Here is a 23,731-nt window from a genome sequence, read left to right as displayed (position 1 = left end):
AATAAACAAAATTTCAGCTTGCTTGTCTATATGTTGGCTAGCAAAAATCTGGAAATTGATACCGTTTTTAGTTCAGAATCTAGACAATAATAATTAAAGTTATGAGTATTTTTTATTGATCAGACAATTAAAACAATAATGTTCAAGCGTTCTATTGCATACCAAAATGCTAAAAATTGTGATTGAGGCATCTAAGATATGGCAAATTACAAGAAAATGAAATGTTGAAAACTCTGTAAAATCGGCGGAGGAAGCCTTAATTACTCCACAGAAGGGAATAAAAAGTGGTGTATGCAGTGAGCGGCTTGTACAAAATCAGAAAAATCCATTCATTTCATTTTTAAAACAGTGAAAAGAAGTATTCCCAACCATTTTCTACATATTCAATATTAATGCAGAATAGTAACATTCCCTATGGGCTAGTGAAGCTCTACAGGCACTGACCTGAAGAAAGGACTAGTGTTAGAAAAAGTGAATTCCAAACCCTGCTGGTTATGAAATTGTACATTACAACAGTGCTCAGAAATGCAGTGTCAACAGGCAGATGAGTCTATTATGACATGCTTGTCTTTATGCAATCATCATGTTCCAATCCTCTACAGTTCATGTCAGGTAAGTAATCAAATGATAGTGTTATCGTGTATAGAGTTTTTCATACAATTCTATTCACATACATGTAGTTCAACTTACAAATATGTTTCCTGCAACACACCCAAAAGTTGCATCAAGCTGTCTACACAGAAGTCATTTAGTGCATGTATGGAATATTTCAATACTTACATTTTGAGCCACAGGGGCAGGTGGTCCCTGCACTACCGGTATTCCTGTCCCTGCCACAGCCCCTGAGGGAGGGTGAGTCAATATAAACTCCGTAGCTTGTTCCAAGGACGTTGTTAGTGTCAGGGCTTCGACACAGTGTTCCCTTGTAAATCCCATGTCCATCAACTACGTCAAGAAAATCAGACATGTGAAATTACGCCTCTTTTCAATCTGACAGAACACAAACAACAGAATAAGCTTGTCTTAATGTTATCGTGTAATATCTACCTGGTTCCTGAACAAAGATTGTGGAATCCGGTTCCAAACAAATGGGGAAAAAATCTTTGTTGTTGCAAAACTTGTCTTTTTAATATATGCATGTATACACATACTAAAATGCACATGTACAATACATGCATGAGTATTCAGAAGGCACTGACATGTCTTTTCGTGTACTTCATTATCATCACAATATACATTGTACATGTACCTGTTGCAGATGGGCCTCATCTACATCTGGTTCACTGGGACGAGATGGGACCATAGGGACAGCTGGGGAAGCCCCTGCCCCACCACTGGTGGAGGGGCCTGTCACTGCTAAGGGGTTAGAGACATCCCCCATTTCTTCTCTTTCCTTGGCTAGCCTTTCTTTAATGATGTTTTCACCCTTGATGATGTTACAAAGAATAGCTAACATGGACTCGGACATCCGCCCTCCGTATACTCTCAGGGGCTTCTTGTTCCACAAACTCATCACTGCTTTGAAAGCTGCCTGAAAGCAAGACAGTTCATCAAGATTTAAAACAATTTCAGCAGCACTTTTCAAAGTTTTCTTTAGAGTAACTGTAGTTAGCACTTGCTTTATCCAGATTTCCATTACTTACAGCCCCTATATAGAGCAGGGATTGAGACCAAAACAAAACAAGACTTGGTGGGATCTCACGGTGAAGCCATACAATATATTCATTTTGAATCTAATTGAGTAAGTTTGTAGACTTCCACCAACGTTGCTTATTGACGCGTTGAATAACTGGATAATCACGCGAGTTTAGCCGAGAAAGTCCGTAGATGCACAATATGTTTATTGCCACACAGAACAGCATGATAATCATGTCAAGTCTAACACAGAAAGTTTGTTATCACACAGAACAGCATGATAAGCATGTCAAGTCTAACACAGAAAGTTTGTTATCACACGGAACAGCATGATAAGCATGTCAAGTCTAACACAGAAAATTTGTTATCACACAGAACAGCATGATAAGCATGTCAAGTCTAACACAGAAAGTTTGTTATCACACGGAACAGCATGATAAGCATGTCAAGTCTAACACAGAAAGTTTGTTATCACACAGAACAGCATGATAAGCATGTCAAGTCTAACACAGAAAGTTTGTTATCACACGGAACAGCATGATAAGCATGTCAAGTCTAACACAGAAAGTTTGTTATCACACAGAACAGCATGATAAGCATGTCAAGTCTAACACAGAAAGTTTGTTATCACACAGAACAGCATGATAAGCATGTCAAGTCTAACACAGAAAGTTTGTTATCACACGGAACAGCATGATAAGCATGTCAAGTCTAACACAGAAAGTTTGTTATCACACAGAACAGCATGTCAAGTCTAACACAGAAAGTTTGTTATCACACGGAACAGCATGATAAGCATGTCAAGTCTAACACAGAAAGTTTGTTATCACACGGAACAGCATGATAAGCATGTCAAGTCTAACACAGAAAGTTTGTTATCACACGGAACAGCATGATAAGCATGTCAAGTCTAACACAGAAAGTTTGTTATCACACGGAACAGCATGATAAGCATGTCAAGTCTAACACAGAAAGTTTGTTATCACACGGAACAGCATGATAAGCATGTCAAGTCTAACACAGAAAGTTTGTTATCACACGGAACAGCATGATAAGCATGTCAAGTCTAACACAGAAAGTTTGTTATCACACGGAACAGCATGATAAGCATGTCAAGTCTAACACAGAAAGTTTGTTATCACACGGAACAGCATGATAAGCATGTCAAGTCTAACACAGAAAGTTTGTTATCACACGGAACAGCATGATAAGCATGTCAAGTCTAACACAGAAAGTTTGTTATCACACGGAACAGCATGATAAGCATGTCAAGTCTAACACAGAAAGTTTGTTATCACACAGAACAGCATGATAAGCATGTCAAGTCTAACACAGAAAGTTTGTTATCACACAGAACAGCATGATAAGCATGTCAAGTCTAACACAGAAAGTTTGTTATCACACGGAATTGCATGATGTGCTTATTTATTTTATATACATAACCAACTGCATTCTATGTTATTTATTGTCAAATGGAACTGTGCAAAATAATGCTGAATTTTGCTTCACATGATGTAGGAAATGTCGGCTGAATACTAATTAATGCTGTTTAAAGTATATAATTATCGTGTTACTTGATTAATTGTTGTACATACGAGTGCAAACTTTGCTTACAATGCTATAAAGTATAGTACTATGCACTAATCTTGAAGGTTTGCGTGAAAAACCAAGAAATTGAAACATCGTCGATCACATCACTGTCAACCACCATTCAATGCACCCCTCACCTTCTGAGCTTTGATCAGATACTGGACTGCACTGAAAGGTACATATCCACTCTGACTGGATTTCGCTGGCATCACATGGGGGGTCTCCAGAATAGTCTTGGGATTTGACATTCTCTCAATCAACATCAGCCAAGAGTCCAAAAATTCGGCAATCTGCTCTGTTTAATCAAGGAACAAAACAAAACATGAAACTTGTATAGAGCTTCATCAGACACATGCTAGTTCAGAAGTTGAACAGGTGAAAATGGAGCAAAACAAATGACGAGAGTGTACAACGTACCAGACAACTCTGGCTGTTCCAGGCCGTCATTTTTATCCAGCTTTCCCTTTTTAACTGTTAATGCCCATTCAAATGCTCTGTAAAAAAAATGTTATAATAAATTGCAACATCATAAAGTATCCAGAAATTAAAATCCTCAATAGTCTCGTCTAAACTCGAGAACTAACATGACGGTTTCTAGGCATATGCAAACACTCAAAATTAACGGCGGATATAAAGAGATCTCTTTGTTCAGCATCTGTCTGGAGTAACATTTTAACAATACAGCAGGGTTTTCACTTCCTTTTCATTGAACAGGCCTATAAAGGCCCCCCCCCCCCCCCCCCCCCCGAAAATTTTGAAAATCAGGATGCAAAATCCTGCATTCTGGCTCATTCTGAGTGTAAATTTATTGTTTAAAATATGTGAAATTATATATCTTTTTTTCTGAAAATGATCTGACATCAGAAACACATGACAGTCTTCAAAAAATCTGCAATCAATCATGCTACAGGTAAAGAGTAAACTTAATTGAACGTATAACCATGCAAAATAAGTGGGAATTAATTTTATTTTTAACCTTTAGATCGCTTCGTTTGCTTGCTTTGGATTTGAAAATAGTCTTTAACTGTTCTTTTCATCACCAGTTCTTCACGTTCATCTTTTAAGTTTTTTATCAGTGTTGTGGGTCAGCGTGGTACATTTGGGAAGATTCCCGTTCATTCAAAACGCAACATCGACTCGGAATTTACAGCCAATGAAAATCCTTCATAGATTATACACGATATTCGCAACCAATGAAAATCCGCGATACGTACCGCTTTCAACAACGAGGAAGTGATATGCACCGTCTATATTTAACTAGTAAACACAGTCTATTTTAAATTTATAAGTACTGGTTATTTTGATGAGAATAATAATCAACTTCAAGTTAAAAAAAAAGATGCAATAATTTTTTTTTCAAACACGATTTGAACCGGCAACTTAGTTGTCTGAGGCGGTCAATTCGGCCGGCGGCCGGTTCCTAACGAAAACATTGATACAGCACTTGCAACATTACGTGTTCTTGGGAAGACTAATTCTATCAGTTTCTTACTTGAACAAAGCATCTTGGCCACCTAGCGCGACAAACTTCTGCAGCATCAGATGAAATGGTTGCTTCTTTTCGTCAAACAACATGGACATGAATCCCACAAAACACACCAAGAATGTCAACCTGAGGAAAAATTATTTTTAGTAAGTACTGTACATTCATTAACATACAATTTTCATTTTTAAATACAGCTAATAGTTCAGTTTAGAGCATATATATATATATATATATATATATATATATATATATATATATATAGCCTTGGATTTCTTGAAAAAATCTCCAAACTTAACTCTAAGTTTTCATTCATTTAAACAGTCAAAATATGGGTAAAATTTCCGACTTCATCAAAAGTTTTAACTTAAGATTGTTTCGCGAAATCCAGGCCAAGTCAAAATTTGAGTAAAATTTCCGACTTAAATCAAAGTTTTGACTTGAGATTGTTTTGAGAAATCCAGGCCTGGTCTTAAGATATGCTCTTCTTATCTTTACACAAACTATGTTTACAATTTCAAAACCACTACATCCTTGACATTAACGAATATACCTTACAAATCGACATTTCTGCTTACTTTAGTTTGGGTACTGGTGAATATGGTGGTGGTTCCCATTTGAACCCATTTGTCAGAAGCTTGGTGAGGGACTTGGCCACTGCCTGGGCAGACGGAGAGGGTACAGTAGGGGGTAGCGGGATCTGTTGGGATCTTCTCTGTCTGACGGGGCTTCCAACACAAAGCTTTACCAGAAGACTGAACAACTCCGCCAGGGTGCGACAAAGTCTAGACGACACAGACAACAGAGGTTTCAGTTGTTTCACTTGTGCCTGAAGGGCTGGGGACATTTTGCCCCTCTTATCCTTGTCCTCTTTAGATGTGCTGGCCCCTTCGTTCACCTCCATTGGGGTCTCATTGTTCTCGGACGTGGACAGAGATTCCATGGCAGCACTGACACCGTTGCTTCCCATCTCTTTTGTAGATCCAGGCGAGAGGTCCTCCTTCTCGGCTTTGAAATCTTTTGGCAGCAGCTTATCCATATCTTCCTTACCAAATAAGCAGCCTGGTGGGAGGACATCTTCACTACACAGAGCTAGCAGGACCGTGCTCTCCCACACTAAAGACGTGTACAGCTTACTTAGCCCACCCAGTACTTTCAATCCTAACTCTGATCCCCAATGGTTCACAGATATCGTTCTTAGGTCCGTCTGTTAAGTAAAAAGTTCCCTTCCAACTATCACAAGGGTAACATTCTTTTCTAAAATACTAAGAGAAACTTTACTATGACTAAAGAAGTACAATTTCCAACTTCATTTGCATACTAACCTGTCCCATTCTGCACACATGAACGAACATCATGATGTAGGCATGGCACGATGACAGGGCATGTAACAGGGGTGTGGCCTGAGGAGACAGGGTAGCATCAGATGGTGAAATCACACTGGACAACTCCCTCAGTAATACAGACCCTCCTGGTAGGTCCAGGGGCTCGTGAAGTGGGCTCAATCGCTGTAAAACCTCGTCTAACTTCACCAGACCTTGCTTCAAAACCTGGGGCTCTCTAGACAAGTTCTGTTTTCAGAATGTGATTAAACATTAAATTAATTCATCTGAAATTTTGCTAGATATTGTGGACGGTCCGACCCACTTTCATATTTCTCACTACTTAGATTTGACATTTGTCAATGAAATTTCTATTTTTAAGGATTTTATTCGCAATTCCATAGAGATTACAAAAAAATCGTAAGCACAATCGAGATATCTTTACTAGAGATTTGAAACACATGAATGAACTAGATTAATCTAGCTGCTGTTCCCTTCACCTCCCCTGTATTACTTACCAGAATGGATTTACACACAATGGACACAGTCTGACAGGCAGGCGAGGTGGGGAAGTCTATCGGGAGATTGGGCAAACCCAGGACACTCATCAGGGGCTCCAATCCATTCTGGGAGACAAATTCTCGACAGTGGTCATCTGTGGAGTTATTGGTCAGGATAGCTTCCACAAATTTCATCTAATAACAGACCATGGTCATCTTTAACATAACTTTCCAAACTACTTCATAGCACACATTGGTATCATTCAAACACTCAATGCTCTCAAAGCTTCTATTTCAATGGGTGCAAGACAAAACCTTACCACATTCAAGACAAAACCTTACCACATTACCACATTCACGACAAAACCTTACCACATTCATGACAAAACCTTACCACATTCACGACAAAACCTTACCACATTCACGACAAAATCTTACCACATTCACGACAAAACCTTACCACATTCAAGACAAAACCTTACCACATTCACGACAAAACCTTACCACATTCAAGACATAATCCATCAGAGGAATCTGTTGCTTTTCTGGAGTACTCTGGGCTGCAGTGGCTCTACAACATAGATAGAAAATATAATTCTAAATCACTTTACAATTTTCCGGGTTATCAACAGAGCCTTAAAAACTGTCAATGAAGGAATACAAAGCTTTTATAAATTGGAGTTTCCATTCCGTGACTCTTCAGATTTTTAATGATAAACATGACTTGTACTTATATTTTCACTGTCACACTCCGTTACTAAACACTTAACACAGCGTACCTTCCTGTCTCTCTCTGGGCTTCCGGCTTGTTTCCATCAATGTCTTGTGTGTTAGGAATTTCATCGTCATCATCTTCTTCATCTGACGAGTTGTTATCTGGGGGCTGAGGGGATTGCACAGACATATTCTGGGGCTCAGTCTTGGGGGCTGGTTTCACACATACGTACTTCTGGTCTCTCCCCATTGTACACACCTCTTCTAACAACTAGATAACAATGGGAGCAATCTTAATGGTCAACAACACATATCTCAACATTGTACATGTATATTAACAACTACAGAACAATGGGAGCAATCTTAATGGTCCACAACACATATCTCAACATTGTATATCAAGTCTTAATGGTCCACAACACATATCTCAACATTGTATATCAAGTCTTTGTCCTTCATGGACCAATTTTTGTAAACTCCAAAGGATAAAAACAAATCGTTCTTGTGAGATTCCAGGAACTATCTCGGTGAGCATTCTATCACACAAAGAAAGTCTTCCTGGAAACTATTATTTTCGCATTGCTTTATTCTCAGCAAACACAGAATTTGTCTACCAAGAGATCAAATACAATGCTTTGTTTTCTTTTTTTTTGGCCATACAAACAATTGTGCATCATTAGGTAAACCCCTCCGGTGCAAGAAGAACATGTGAACAAGCTCCATGAATTTCCACTCCTACCTTAATGATTGCCTTTGTGGCATCAGTTCTAAGTGAAGGTTGGTGTCTCATCAGCTCATCCATGGCATTACCCAAATTGCTAGCAGTGTCACCTACAAATCACAAACATATACAATATTATTAATCTGTAACTTGTGGTAGCAACTCACAAACAATTGCCAAGGTGAACCCATCTGTCCTTTTGCAGAATCAATCAGTAAAAGAGGAAGTCAAGAAAACATCGTACCATTCTTACCAAATGGATCTGAACCTCGCCGGCGCCGCATGGCTGGGAGATAGTCAGGGGATAGAAGGACTTTGAACAGCCTATCAAAAGGCTTACAGCTTACGAAAGACTGCAGACCCCTGGCATTCAAACACAGGGCACTGAAGACATTTGGCAGGGAAGCTAGGACCTCTCTAGTAGCTGGGACCTGTAAAATTAACCAAAACTTCAATATCACGGAAAGCCACACCAGTCTTACAATTACAGAGATAGAGATCTCCACACTTTACTGAGGATTCACACCTAAAATCACAGTCAGACTTGAAACGGGTCTACAGTATACGAATGCCCTATGTTAAGTCCAATCATTAGTACAGAATGTAAAGGACATGCTCTAACCCAGATGCCTCTATGCTTGACTTTTAATGAAGGCGTCCTTCATTAATAATTAAGCTAGAAATGAGCTAAATAAAATAAAACACTATGACATTGTTGCTATCCTTTCACCCTTGTACACATATGATCAGCATACATGTACATCTCTTTTAACATGCTTTGAATTTCAGCGTTTCTTTTTACAAGTTTTTCAAAATGACAATCTCCCAAAATTTTTATTTTTAAGTGTACACATATTGTAGGTATTCATGAGAGAATCTTATTTTTTTTTTAAAGTAATGACTGTACATGTGGTACTTACGTCTTTGATTAACAATGCATGAAGAACAACGTCAGTCAGGCCATTGTCCTGTAAGGATGAAAGCAGGGACGGTTCCTGGAAGACGTAAACGGTCACGACATCCGTGGCTGAAAACAAAACAACAAATTCACTCTACAGGGACACATTTCAGCACCTATCATTTTTCTTTTAACAAATATAATGCTACTTTCACAGGAAAAATACAGAGCATTTTTCTACATTCAAAACCAGTGACTATCTTTAACATCTAAATAGTGGGGGCCTGTGCCTTTCATATTGGCAAATTTTAATTGTCATTTTGTCAAATTGAGAAAAGTTTCTATTCAAAAATAAAATCAAACAATATTAACTGATTCACTTTGATTTAACACATAACTTGATCTGTTCTAACTTTTTAATTGTGGCAATGAGTAATAAGCAAAATCTGAATAAGAGGTTTGGTACAAATTACACGATCTTATGTCATGATACAGCTTTCGGGAATTTCATAGGAAATTTGGGAAAATAAGGTGGTTCAGTTTGGGAATGGGGGTCTTTTAATTGTCCCTAAAATACTCTTTATATGTTATCGCAATTACCCCCAATGGCAATCATATCATTTTTCTGTGTTCGCTGATGTGAAAACTACAGTATCTGCCAGTACAATTTATATAGCTTCCATTATCAAGGTAATTTTTCCTAATTCAACATGTATTGGCATCCTTTTCAAATATACAATAAAAACAATGCCGGCGAATTTTGGTGCAAATACATGATCTGGGACCAGTGTAGAAGCTACAAATTCCAAGATCCAAGACCACACAGGTCATGACCCAACGATGCAAATCACTTCACATTACTGTAGCATTGGAAACGACTGAGCACGCCATATGTAGCATGGACAGAGATACACAATGCAGTATAAGCTATGACTAGCAGCACTCTACTTACCCAACAGGAAGAGAGAAGGTCCATAATATTCTGCATTACTGATTATATGTCTCTAGAGATTTGAAAACTACAGTAACTGCCAGTACAATTTATATAACTCCCATATCAAGGTAATTTTTTCCAATTCAACATGTATTGGCACCATTTCCAATTTACATACAATACAAGAGGCCCATGGGCCACATCGCTCACCTGAGTCACCTTGGCCCATATCTGAAGACTTTCCATATATATTTGCATGTAAAACCTCAGTCCCCATTATGGCCCCAACCTACCCCTGGAGGCCATGATTTGAACAAACTTGAATCTACACTATGTCAGAAAGCTTTCATGTAAAAACAAGAGGTACTGTGAGCAATGCTCACTAAGAATACCCCCCGCTTACCCCAATCTCCCAAAGGGTGTTGGTAATAGGTATAAACTACCTCTTTTCTGAGTGTAAAAAACAAATGGCATGACAAACCGAACCATATTGCTACTCCGATGTCCAGTGCGCGTGACCTTTGACCTTTTGACCCCAAAATCGATAGGGAACATCTTCATCCCATGGGTAGTCCATATGTATGATATGGTGACTGTAGGTGGAAAGGATAACGCTTTAGAGCCCGGAAACCATATTGCTACTTCGATGTCCAGTGCGCATGACCTTTGGACCCCAAAATCGATAGGGAACATCTTCATCCCATGGGTAGTCCATATGTATGATATGGTGACTGTAGGTGGAAAGGATAACGCTTTAGAGCCCGGAAACCATATTGCTACTTCGATGTCCAGTGTGCTTGACCTTTGGACCCCAAAATCGATAGGGAACATCTTCATCCCATGGGTAGTCCATATATATGATATGGTGACGGTAGGTGGAAAGGATAATGCTTTAGAGTCCGGAAACCATTGCGTCTACAGACGGACGGACAACCTGATTCCAGTATACCCCCCCCCCCCCCCCCCCACAACTTGTTGCGGGGGGTATAATTAGCTTTTCTGACTCAGTGGTTCTTAGATTTTCCCTATATATTTGTATGTAAAACTTAGATCCCCTATTGTGGCCCCATCCAACCCCCGAGTACCATGATTTTAACAAACTTGAATCTGCACTATATCAGGAAGCTTTCATATAAATCTCAGTTTTTTTGGCCCAGTGGTTCTTGAAAAGATTTTTAAATGACCCCATCCTATTTTTGCATTTTGTGATTATCTCCCCTTTGAAAGGGACATGGCCCTTCATTTGAACAAACTTGAAAGCCCTTCACCCAAGGATGCTTTTGGCCAAGTTTGGTTGAAATTGGTCAAGTGGTTCTGGAGAAGGAAGTCGAAAATGTAAAAAGTTTACAGACAGACGATGGACAACAGACGATCAGAAAAACTAACTTGAGATTTCAGCTCAGGTGAGCTAAAAAACCAATGCCTGTGAATTTTGGTGCAAATACAAAAACTGGGATCAGTGTAGAAGCTACAAATTCCAAGATCCAAGACCACAGAGGTCATGACCCAACGATGCAAATCACTTCACATTACTGTAGCATTGGAAACGACTGAGCACGCCATATGTAGCATGGACAGAGATACACAATGCAGTATAAGCTATGACTAGCAGCGTTCTACTTACCCAACAGGAAGAGAGAAGGTCCATAATATTCTGCATTACTGATTATATGTCTCAGAGATTTTGGCAACGAGCCTTCCATCACTGAAAGAGAGAATTTGGTCATGTGGAATATAATCATCCTCTACATTAAACATCATAAAAATCCAAACTATCTATCCACCACTCCTACAAGTATGTATAGTGCAGTGTTCCAATAACATCACTTACAATGTCTGATACTGTCGGAAAATGATGGGTCGGGAATGGCTTTCTTCAGGAAGTTTAGCATCGACTTCAATAACGCCGCTCTTTGTGGGTAACACTGAACACCTGTAGTAAAACAAAACGAGACAACATATTGATATTTGAATAAACTATATGGTCCACTAACAGACACAAATAGAACTGTAGAAGCTACGAATTCCAAGACACATGACTATACAAGTCATGGTCCAACGATGCAAATCACTTCATTAGTGTAGCACTGAAAACGACTGGACATGCCATAAGTAGCATGGACAGAGATACAAGGTGCAAAAGTCAAGGCTACAAAGAAAGTTAGTTTTCACTTTGTGTTTACTAAAATTGCATCAAATATTTGAAAAGATCAGACATGTCATGCTGCACTTCTTACAAAGTGTCTTAAAAGATTTCAAAGATTTATATTTCATGAGTGATAAAAGAAATGACCCTCGTCAAAATTGACCTGTTTTAGTAGGATTTTGTGGAATGAGTTTGTCGTTAGTGACTCCAGCGGATGTTGAAGGTTGGTTGGAGTCCACTGGATCAGCTGATCTAGCTGAGGCACCCTCTGCCGACTCTGTCTCCATGTCAGAGGATGGGGACACAGGGCAATCCTCCAATACCGATTCTCTCCGCTTCACCTTTATTTCAAACGGCTGTTCCTTCCTACACAGATCTACCTCATGCTGAAAATAGAACATGTACAACACACTGAATTAACCTTGATACAGCCTTCCCCGATTTCCAAAACCTGAGGAAATCATCTGAAGCCTAAACAAAATCATCCTGATCCAGTAAAAACATTTTAGGACAGTGTAATGCATGCATTGTAAATTCTGGAGTGTTCAGAGATAACAGGAAGTGTACTTCCATACCTCCAATCTGTTTATAAATGTAAACAGTCCTCCTTGAGCTTGGAATGCAGCCATGTCCAAGTTTGTGATCAGATCCACCACTCGTACAGCTCTTGTTACAAATTGCTGGAAAAGATAATTTTACACGTTATGAAGATTATAATTAAACGGTATTAATGTGGGTAAACACACATACTCGGTAATCTTTATTAATAGTGTTTTTGCAAAATAAACAGGCACTACTTTTACATTTATATGCATCATTATAGGATTAACCAATTCCTGAACCCATTATCATCATGTGCTCCTGATTGCAAGTTACAAGGACACCTGCAATTCCTAAACTCATCTATCACAATACGCTCCTGTCTGCGAGTTATGGAGACACCTGAAATTCCTAAACTCATCTATCACAATACGCTCCTGTCTGCGAGTTACGGAGACACCTGCAATTCCTAAACCCACTTACTGTTATGTGTTCCTGCCCATCTCCATACCAATTAATGACTTTCAATAGGCACTCCATCATTCCGCAGGATACCAGCGCTTCCACACCTGTGACACAAAGCAACAAATCAGTATACAAGTATGATTGTGGCATTCATAAGAAACCCTTTGTTGTCAAAGTAAATACATTGTACTCATACCATTCTCATAGCTTGCCAAATGATACAGGAAAGAAAACAGGGCTGTGGCATATTTCTGTGGAAATGGGGTCAGATGGGCATCTGTAAAAATATAAATAGAAAAATTTGTGCAGTTACTACAGTAAATGTTGCCATGAATAATAGGTTTTCTCTCTGTTCATCAAATAAGGAATTTTTACCTGTCATGTGCTGGATGCAAGAACGCACAAGTACAGGCAGAAACCCATGGTACGATGAGGCCCCAGTGGCATCTATGATGTTGTTCAACCTAAACAGATACAGGTTTTCTTTACCAATTATATGACAACTACAGTATGTGCATTTCTATAAATATGGCAAACTCAAGCATAAATATTTCACCAATTAGGAGTTAAAACAGGCATGTACATTGTACACTGTTCATTTGAGCAATAAAAGATAATTTGTTTTCATTGAAATACAGATTCCAACCACTATATTGAAGTAATCTACATATACATACTTTGGATTTCTTTCCAGATGAATGATGGATGTTAAAGTTCTCAGAGACGCAGCTTTGATTTCCTGTGTAAGCAAACAACAATCAGATTTTCACATGCTCGGACATATCTGAGGCCTAAAATGAATAAATTTCACATCAGTAGTAATGAACATCGTTGAGTATCTTATGAACTTACAACAAAAGTGTTATCTTTCAGCTCAACAATGTCCACCAATTCTTCTATCAGTCCTGCGTACAAAAGGGAGTTCATGTTCTCCTGGATAGCATTTGAATACACTGCAAAACAAGACACAACATGTCATTGTGCATGCATTCTGAAAACATCAAACATCGTAGTATCTTCAGGGTTCACTCCAGAATGCTGGGATACCCGTAAAATAGTTACCCCCACCTAAAGATTGCTTCCTTGTGAGCTAATTCTTACACACAGCATTGCATCTTCAGGGTTCACTCCAGAATGCTGGGATACCCGTAAAATAGTTACCCCCACCTAAAGATTGCTTCCTTGTGGGCTAATTCTTACACACAGCATTGTATTATCATATGTTTGTTTACAATCCCAATTCGTAGTCCCTATTGGTTTGAATTTTCATGGGCCAAAAAAATTAATCTTTTAATACATGTATCAAAATTTCCCTGCAAGTTACATCCCTTTGTGGGGTCAACCAAAGGTCAATCAATGAAACACAAAGTTTTCCTTCTTTACACTACCAAATGCAGGAGATTACTACTGTGAATTATTGCTAATCATAAAGTTTTTGTACAAGTTTATGGGGAATCTTTGAAGTTGACTGTAATGGATGGAAAAATAACAAACATCAACAGATAAGAAAATTACAAAGGCCAACGTAGGGAAATATGATGGAAGACAACTGACACAAGGGACGTAACTTGCAGTGTTGATTCATTTCCTGCTGAGTGGTTTTAACTATATAAGTAGACCCAAGTGAACACAGATTGAATGAATCCTCATCATGGATGGATGGGATTCTCAAGCTGAGAACAGATGCATTTTCTAAAACAAACATCCCAAACAATCTTTCCAAATCTACTTCAAGGAAACTGCCGCCTAATTTCCAAATTTCTGACATGAACTTTGCATCTTGCAAACAGAAAATGACATTGTGTCTTTTGTGTGAAATTAAAAACATACACCACAAACTTTTCATGACACACAGTAAAACCATTTTCATCCCACTTTAAATTACTCCACTCCCAGTTAATCTGGCTTACCCAGGATAGCTAGGGCTTGTAATCGAGCCTGCACACACTGTACACGAGCCTGGTAGTTGGAGAACAAGTGGGCCAGGCGAATGTGTGTATATAACAACATCTGTAAAACAAATTAAAGCATATCAAACACAACTTCCTCAATCCCTACAGAACTTCCTTAATCCCTACAGAACAATTGGCTATCAAGTTCATAAGAAATACTTGTATTACAAATTCATGTTTTGTCAAAACGTATTTTGCAATGACTTTAATCTTAATTTAACCATAACATGAGTCCCTTTTACAAACTAAGATATCTGTCTTCATTCCATTTAGGATGTTTTATTTTATTATAGACATTTCGGATGTTTTATTTGTTATAGACATTTAGGATGTTTCATTTTGTTATAGACATTTCGGATGTTTTATTTTGTTATAGACATTTCGGATGTTTTATTTTGTTATAGACATTTCGGATATTTTATTTTGTTATAGACATTTCGGATGTTTTATTTTGTTATAGATTACAGAAGTATCTTACCTGCTTCTCCTCTGGTATTTTGAAGTTGGTTAACAGGTCCTCCATTATTTGTGACGGTAACTTTGAGGACTTGTCCAAATTTTCCATATGTATTGAAGTTATAGTATTAGCAGTATTCTGTAAAATATTAATTTTACAAATTCTCCAAACATCAAACATAAATTCTAAACATTTTATGTGAAATGTAAGTGATAAAACATGTTTCAGTACATCTACGCCCATTTTTAATTTTCTTTGGACCCGAGAAATGAAACTGGTCTGCAGGGAATCATTGACACACATTTAAAACGGCTATAACTTCTAAAGCCACGACCATTGACACACATTTAAAACAGCTATAAATTGTACAGCCACACCCTTTATAACATTGACGGTGCTCAAATATTTTTGCATTTAAGAAAACAATAGATTTAAAATTTGTGCAATGTTTGTTCTTTAAAATATTTGTAGATGAATTTTTATTGAATACCTTGAAAAGTTTTACAATACAGAAAAATAAAGACACAATTGATTTAGTCTTGAATACAAACAATGGTATTCAAGAAAGCTGTACGGTCAGGCCCAAATGGACATGTGAGTACCTGTATTTTTCAAAAGTTTGTGCAAGAGAATCAAGGTCAGTTATAGTACACATGTACAGTAGGTCAAAAGTATCCCCAATACTTTTTGGCTGTGTATTTCCTGGGATGAAGATACCCGGAATTGCAACCCATTGTTTACTTGGTGCTGAAAACTAAGACACACTCGTCATTTTTCTTCTTCTCAGAATTACTGACTCCCAATTCTTTTGTGTCTACTTGAATTTTAGTTAAGTTGTTGGAATGAAATTTTATAATGTTGCTTGCATTTGATTTTATAAGTTGCTTGCATTTGAGATTTATGGACACAAAGCTACATGTACATGTATGTCTAGAAAATAAACCCTACTGGTAAACTTTCTATTCAAAATGAAATAATTCAGAAAATTTCCAAACACCTTCTTTTTCAACATATATTTAAGCAATATTAATGCAGTTTCCCATCTTTTTTCTTAATTATGGTTAACTATTTCTTGCCCAAAATGATACGTGCAAATGAAATGAATAATTGACTATTGGTCAAATACAAACAGAATGAGATTATGGCTCCAAGAAACTTTGAAAACTGAAACATTCATTTTTTCATCTCATAGATTTTTTTTATCTTCCTGCAGTTGCAGTTTCGTTGATATTCAAGCAATCTGCAGGACATAATGTTGAGTGGTTGTTGTTTTTTTTAAATACACAATTTCACCAACTTGAGTTTCTTAAAAGGGTTTCTAAAATTCAGTTAAATCAAAGGAAGAAAATGATGATATGTCTAACCTTTTTACTTCCTTTTTCATCTTTGTTTTCCACATAAAACTCGAAGTGGAGGGTAGTTGCACTTAATGGAAAGCTCTGAAATAATAAAACAGATCAGTAAATTATGGAAAATGAATCAACAAATTGAGGGAATTTGCATTCAATGAACATGGAACATGCATTAATCCAAACATTACATGCAAAAAGATGGACAAATTTAAATCATGGTCGTTAATATTGATCAGTACAAATCCAGAGAGTAATCAGAATACACTGTACAAATGTACTTACAGATATTGGTACATCCTTACAACACTCCGCCAAACCAAAGCCATTATCTTTTCCACCCCAACTCTACAAGACACATTTCAGTCAATTAGATCCTAAACCACTGAACCAGTATTTTAATTTCTTTTGAGGGCATTATTGTTAAAACTTACCTCTGCTAAATGTGTCAATCTTATAAGAAGTCCTTGTTTTTTGTCATTGCTTAACCTGGTGATGAAATTGGATCTTTTGCTGCAATGTGAGAATATTGTACATTAAAATCAAAAGTAAATACATTATTAATATCGAAAGTACATACATTAAAATCAAAAGTGCAGTGTTCATTTAAAAATGTAAAGGTACATGGATGTTTCAAAATTCAAGACTTTACGCACATATACATGCCTCTATTTAACAGAACACTAATTGTCTCACATATGCAGGCATGTGGATGCATGTTTAACATTTCAATAAACTGCTAAAGAAATCAATTTCTTCTTTATAATTCAATCCACCTTGCACAAGAGAGACCAAAATCAAGATTCTACATCTCTTAATCTCACCTAAAGACATAGAGGAGATTAAGAACTCCCAGGACTATTGTCATATCGCAGGATGACAGGAGCGTTGTCAGGTGTTCCATGGAGTTGTACAGGTGCCTGGAGAAACTGTGCTCAATCAACAAGGAAGTGAAGTCCAGCATGTACAGCAGCAGCTCCTTCAACTGATCAAGACAGAATCCAATTAGACACAATACACAAATCCCCTCAGACAGAATCCAATTAGACACAATGCACAAATCCCCTCAAATTATAGCAATTCCAAATCAATTTAATGTTGTAGACTTATAAAAAAAACAAAAATAACACCTTAATCCTTTGTTTAACTTGCTACAAAGTACAGGTTAATCTGAATAAACATGCATATTCCTGAAATTGTTATTTGGTTGTTTTTTAAGTGTTTACCCGATCATTGGATGGTTGTTTTTTATATGGAGAAGTGTTTACCCGATCATTGGATGGTTGTTTTTTATATGGAGAAGTGTTTACCCGATCATTGGTTGGTACATCACATGCCAATGTCCACTTGTCTACTTCTTTCTTACATGCCTTCTCCAGGATTTCATCAAACTTGTCCAGTATATCGGACCAGTGGTAAAGTTCACACTGAAAAACAAATTTCATACCAAAAGTAGATACCAGGTTATCTAATGCCCATTAAGTACTTCAATCATAAATTCCGGACATCATGCATTTACTTTCCTCTATCCACTGACCACTTGTCTTGGATGCCCAAAGGCAACCCTAACCCTAAGAATTTGAATTTATTGATATCACATGTAGCATGAGAACGATCAGATTGTGACATGGACAAAGCTATATATAGATTGTAGCTCCTTGACCTCTGCAGGGACTGACACTAACGGCTGTCCGATTGTCCGGGACAACTTAAAACGGTGGTCGGACAACTAAGTTCTGTAGTTTACCTGTCCGATGGGACAACCAAAAATAAATGAAGGGTATCCGTGAAATTTTAATAAATTCTACGTGAAAAGAGTCCTTAAAGTTTTTGAAGTACATCTCGTCGATAGAAATAATCTGATAATCAATATGGCGTTTTTCTGGTTTTCCCTGATCTAAATTTAGATTGTTCATTAATATCGACCAATCAGCTTCACGGTGTATTTTAATCGCGCCAATCAGATGTCTCTATTGTCGCGTGATTCTTGGAAGTGAACAAACAGATATAGAACACTTTTTCCGAAGTTAAAATTGAATAATTTTTACGAAAAACATGTCCAAAATGAAAAATACAATAAGTCACTGTGCAATTTGCTGCAGATCTGGAAGTACATAAATATGGCTCAACTTCTGTCTGTAACTAAGTGTTCTGCCTGCAAACATTAAGGTAAAAATGTATATACATAGATTGCTGTCTGAGTGACAGGAGTTTTGAAACCATTCAATACATTATTATTAATTAATGACTTCACATGGAGATCACAAGAAAACCAGGGTAACACTATTAATAAAAAAACACTCATGAGAATGTAATGCATATACATTACAGTTTTTTGTTGGTCAGTTTCGGACAAGTACATTTTCCATTCGGACAACCTAAATTTCATGTTAACTTGTCCGAAGGGACAGGTTGGTATTAAAATTAGTGTCAGTCCCTGCTCTGTAGTGACCCCTTTGTTATTACCTTTCCATAAGTCCATGATGTAACGGTGGTGATAGTCTGTAGTTCTTTGTATAAATCATCCTCTGTGGCATTTCTTAGCTTGTCAATCAGTACCCGACAATCAGCAGGCTAAAAAAATTAATCATATACACTTAGATTCTTTATCATACATGTACAATATTTTTATCTAATTCATGATCAGCCTTCCTCACAAGATCAGAAGTCTCGCTTTTATTAGTTACTATACACATATAGTCTTTTGCAGTATAGCAATAACAATTTTGCATTCTCATAAACAAATGCTGAATGGTGATTTTAGCAAACTAAGCAGTATCAATCTACATTGGTATATCATGAGACTTCCTATCTAATCGCATTTACTTCATCAGTTAATGATTTCTAAAAAGACTTACCACTTCTGTTGTTGATTTTTTCAATTTATTTCGATCAATCTTCATTTTGTATCTATTTTATTCTCTTCATGGTTAGCTGTGATGTAAATGACAAATCATACATAAGACAGCAACAGTAAATATATCATTTCAACATTAACATACTTCAAAACGACCATTTTCAGTCAAAATCAATTTAGACAAAGTAGCATTTGTAGCACTGAAATATATAGTTCTGGGTCTTTAATCGAGTATATCTAGCCAATTATTTCTGAATATGTAGAGCAAGAAAGTAATTCATTAAAAAACTACGAGTCCTCTTCAATTTTCAAAAGTGGCAAAAGAAAATCAAGATTTTTTTTTCTTTTTCAAAACAGGTCAGAACTACTCTTAAACATGTTAAAAGCTGTGTATGTGTGTTTGTATGTTGGTGATTAGCATTTAATTATTTTACAATAGCTTTGTAACAGGAAACAGAAGATGCAACCAGACCAGGATTCAAACCTGTAGTCCTGAATCTATAATCACGAGCTCTACCAACTGAGCTATCTAGTCATTAACATCTGAACCTTGAGTCCTGAATCTATAATCACGAGCTCTACCAACTGAGCTATCTAGTCATTAACAACTGAACCTGGAGTCCTGAATCTATAATCACGAGCTTTACCAACTACGCTATCCAGCATCAACAACTAAACCTGGAGTCCTGAATCTATAATCACGAGCTTTACCAACTAAGCTATCTAGTCATCAGCAACTGAACCTGTAGTCCTGAATCTATAATCACGAGCTTTACCAACTGAGCTATCTAGTCATCAGCAACTGAACCTGTTTGACCGCAATAGTTTAGATAAAGTTGGGGACTTGGGTAAAAAAAACAACACATGGCATCACCGCACATACCAACAACTGGACAGAAAGGTGCAATAACAATAAATATTAGCCAGAAATGACATTAGATAGATTTCAACAGCAAGTTTAATAAATTACAGAGGCTAACCTATTCTCCTGCAGTCAAACTCGGGAAAGATTTTCCTTCTCTTCCATACCTCCAGGAGTTTTAAATACATCACTATTGGACGACAGACATAATTCAGATTTTAAACATCATTTCTTGAGCTTAAACGTGCTGGAGAATCAGTTAACCATAGCAAATTAATCATTAGAATAAGGCCTGAATCGAGTACTAGGGGTTCAAAATTTCATTGCACTTGGGTGTTTTTATATATACTATATATATATGAGAGAGAGAGAGAGAGAGAGAGAGAGATAGGAGTCCTATTTACCTCTATTTATTGATTAAAATTCAGATACCTTTGATCTGAGAATGTTTTCTCTTAAAAGAAAAAATAGATGGAATTAATCTAGGCTTGGGGGAAAATAACATTTTCGAAATAATCAGGGTCACAAGGCCTTTGAAAAATCAGTCGAAAATATCAAGGCCTCTGGTACATACATGACAACGCCCTGAGGATAGGGATAGGGGGTCTCCGAGCAGTAGGGTTAAACGTGCACGTGGTCGCTTCTGTAGGGTTTATCCGAAACAATTCACAAAACTTCCAGGTTCTTATGTAAAAATGATATACAATAACACCTTTGGGCAAATTTTGGTACACTTCTAATTAAGCATTCATTCCAACCATTTATTTCATTTTGGCACCCTTTTCAATGGATGCAAAACTATTGAAAATGGCGGATGCTTATTTCTCGAATTATCTACGACCACCTTTGTCTTATCTCCAGAACCCTACTTGGAAAACATTTCTCATTTCATATCTTACTGTATAAAAGCATTTCACTCGTTTTACTGAAACTGTTTACTCATGAAATGAATAATATGCGTATTGTAACAAACGATGACCAACCTCCAGACGGCTGCCATGTTCAATTTTTCAGAAGGCCCGGATGGTTGCCTCGTTTTTTAAAAGGTCGCTTATGACATTTTAAAATATTTCAGAGTTCAAATTCTAAAATCCGTTCGATTTATGATATACTTATCAAACTAAAATCACTACTAACTTATAAACATGAGACAATATCCAGATTTATTTTTGCACAGTTCTAAAGTAGCACAGCATCCGTGGCAATGCGCCGAAAATGTCATCCGGATATTAACGGTACTTACGACGCTCCTTAAATGAAGTACACTGCATTTATTAGGAAAATGATAAAGATTTTGTTTTCGGTATAACAAAAATATTTCTTTTAAATTATCTAACCAATTCTAAGATGATAAAAATAGTTAGAAATTATATGTTGTCTTCATTTCAAAGGGCCATTAGCTGTCATTTTGTCACCAAAAATTCAACTTGATGAAAATTGCTTTAGATATATTATATATTTCAGGGATAACACCAGTAATTCATTATTTCAAACACTTTTTAACCCCAAAGCAGGCACATGAATGTGTTATTTTAGTGATTAAATAATTATTGTCTTGCAAGACAATATAATTCTTTCTTGTATATTTCTTTATGCTAAAAGCGGTTATCTAACGTGGTTGTATTTTTATACAAAATAAATGTTTTTATTAGTCATTACTATATATAGTATTGACTAATAAAACATTTATATATATATTCCTATATGCCATTGAAAGATTTTGAGAAAACATGGTTGCCATCACTTTCACGGCTAATGCCCCTGGCTTTAAACATCGACTGGGGGAAGCATAATATATTTTACAAGAATCATGAAAATGTCACAACATAAAATTTGTCTCTCCTACTTATGCAGTACAAGAGTAATATAGATGATGTATGTATATATATGTATTTTCAGGATTCCGCTCCTCTACGATCCACGTTATACGATTGTATGGGGTGGTATCGTAGAGGCGAGCGGAATTTACAAGTATAGTTTTCAAATAATTTCTTCACTGGCACGTACTAAAGCACGTGCAATAATTCAGAATTGAGGATATTATCAAAACTATTTGAAGAGATCTTTGATTCAGGGGGCAGATCCAGGAATTGCGGTTACGGGGGGCGCCACATTATGAGGCAGGAGGTCTGGGGGGCGCCTTTAGGTCCCCAGTAGGTCCAGGGTGGGGGCCCAGGGGGCGAAGCCCCCAGAAGCTCCTGGATTTTACAGGGCTTAAAATATGTCTCCTATTTAGTCATTTGTGCTATAATCTATCATATTTTATAAGGTGAAATTAATAAAATGACGCAAATATTAGGGGGTTTTTGTTGGAAAAAATTAAGTTATCCCATCATAGTAATTCAAGAAATCAAAAGATTTTGTCATCTATTTCTCCGGGAGTGGAAGAAATTATTGCTTCTTATATCGTTTAATACATTTTTCTAAACAAGATACCACGATTTACCTTAAATTTAAAAATTATGGGGGGGGGGGGGGCGCCGGCTGCACCCCCCCCCCTTAAATCCGCCACTGTGATTAGTTAAATTGTTCCGCACATCAAATGAATCGCTAATATCTTAAAATTATTATAAACTGGACGTCTTCAATTTTTGAGTTTATTTTGGCGCCCCATATAGGACCATGATTTCTATGTATGCACTGTATAATTAGGAGTTTTCTGGCATGCTTTCAAGCGAATAAAATATTGATAGTCTATACTCATGTTTGATAAAACTGCAATATTGAACCTTTATTTCCTACTTACATGTAAAGTAAGATGAATCGGCTGTCCCCCCACCTCCCCCCCCCCCTTTTTTTTTAGATAGTAGTTAAGAATGGGAAAAATATCGCTTGAACTGATGAATTGAACCCACGTACTGAAGGATGACACCCCCCCCCCCCCCCCCCCCAAAAAAACGATTTATGATTTTGTAGTTTGGGCAAAAGAACATTTCAAGGGGTTTTAATTTTTTTTTTTTAATCTCTATTTCAAATTTCCACCCGACCGATCCCCTCCTTGAGAAACGATGCTACTCGCCCGAGTGTTACAATGGACAAAAGTTACAGTTTTATGATAAGGCGTTCATTTGCATGCTGGGATATGGAAACGCTCTGTCTACTGTACGAGGCATTTGCATGCTGGGATATGGAAACGCTCTGTCTACTGTACGAGGCATTTGCCGTGTACAGCGTGTATAACGTTTGAATATTTTCATAGTGATCCATATGTATTCTCTAGAAATAATTTATAGTATATTAATAACCCATAACTTGGAGATTGGTTCATTGCCCCTACCTCCACTGAAAGCTGTACCCCCTAGTGAC

General features: G+C 37.2%; 1 protein-coding gene across 6 annotated transcripts in view; it reads right to left on the bottom strand.

The window, feature by feature from the left end:
• Positions 1-21,641, bottom strand: part of LOC125653521 (E3 ubiquitin-protein ligase HUWE1-like) — a 64,761-nt gene extending 43,120 nt beyond the window's left edge. For 3 of the 6 annotated variants that reach the window (XM_048883084.2, XM_048883086.2, XM_048883087.2), the window contains exons 1-32: positions 21,409-21,641; positions 19,565-19,640; positions 19,173-19,280; positions 18,017-18,133; positions 17,531-17,691; positions 17,141-17,219; positions 16,992-17,054; positions 16,722-16,796; positions 15,379-15,495; positions 14,859-14,958; positions 13,801-13,901; positions 13,626-13,687; positions 13,324-13,412; positions 13,145-13,225; positions 12,967-13,052; positions 12,519-12,623; positions 12,107-12,329; positions 11,629-11,730; positions 11,422-11,502; positions 8,886-8,992; positions 8,210-8,396; positions 7,984-8,075; positions 7,310-7,515; positions 7,035-7,101; positions 6,549-6,725; positions 6,034-6,279; positions 5,287-5,915; positions 4,718-4,837; positions 3,643-3,719; positions 3,363-3,520; positions 1,250-1,531; positions 781-945 (exon numbers count right to left, since the gene is read on the bottom strand). In XM_048883084.2, the coding sequence (XP_048739041.2) occupies positions 781-945; positions 1,250-1,531; positions 3,363-3,520; positions 3,643-3,719; positions 4,718-4,837; positions 5,287-5,915; positions 6,034-6,279; positions 6,549-6,725; positions 7,035-7,101; positions 7,310-7,515; positions 7,984-8,075; positions 8,210-8,396; positions 8,886-8,992; positions 11,422-11,502; positions 11,629-11,730; positions 12,107-12,329; positions 12,519-12,623; positions 12,967-13,052; positions 13,145-13,225; positions 13,324-13,412; positions 13,626-13,687; positions 13,801-13,901; positions 14,859-14,958; positions 15,379-15,495; positions 16,722-16,796; positions 16,992-17,054; positions 17,141-17,219; positions 17,531-17,691; positions 18,017-18,133; positions 19,173-19,280; positions 19,565-19,609 (4,308 nt within the window). In that variant the 5' untranslated portion in view covers positions 19,610-19,640; positions 21,409-21,641. Of the gene's footprint in view, positions 1-780; positions 946-1,249; positions 1,532-3,362; positions 3,521-3,642; positions 3,720-4,717; positions 4,838-5,286; positions 5,916-6,033; positions 6,280-6,548; positions 6,726-7,034; positions 7,102-7,309; positions 7,516-7,983; positions 8,076-8,209; positions 8,397-8,885; positions 8,993-11,421; positions 11,503-11,628; positions 11,731-12,106; positions 12,330-12,518; positions 12,624-12,966; positions 13,053-13,144; positions 13,226-13,323; positions 13,413-13,625; positions 13,688-13,800; positions 13,902-14,858; positions 14,959-15,378; positions 15,496-16,721; positions 16,797-16,991; positions 17,055-17,140; positions 17,220-17,530; positions 17,692-18,016; positions 18,134-19,172; positions 19,281-19,564; positions 20,178-20,241 lie in introns of all 6 variants that reach the window. The other 3 variants (XM_048883085.2, XM_048883088.2, XM_056143248.1) reach the window with 2 other exon arrangements.
• Between the last annotated feature and the right edge of the window lie 2,090 nt (positions 21,642-23,731).

Source organism: Ostrea edulis, chromosome 7 (assembly GCF_947568905.1).
Source record: "Ostrea edulis chromosome 7, xbOstEdul1.1, whole genome shotgun sequence".
Classification (NCBI taxonomy): Eukaryota; Metazoa; Mollusca; class Bivalvia; order Ostreida; family Ostreidae; genus Ostrea; species Ostrea edulis.
This window is presented reverse-complemented; position numbering and strand designations above follow the sequence as displayed.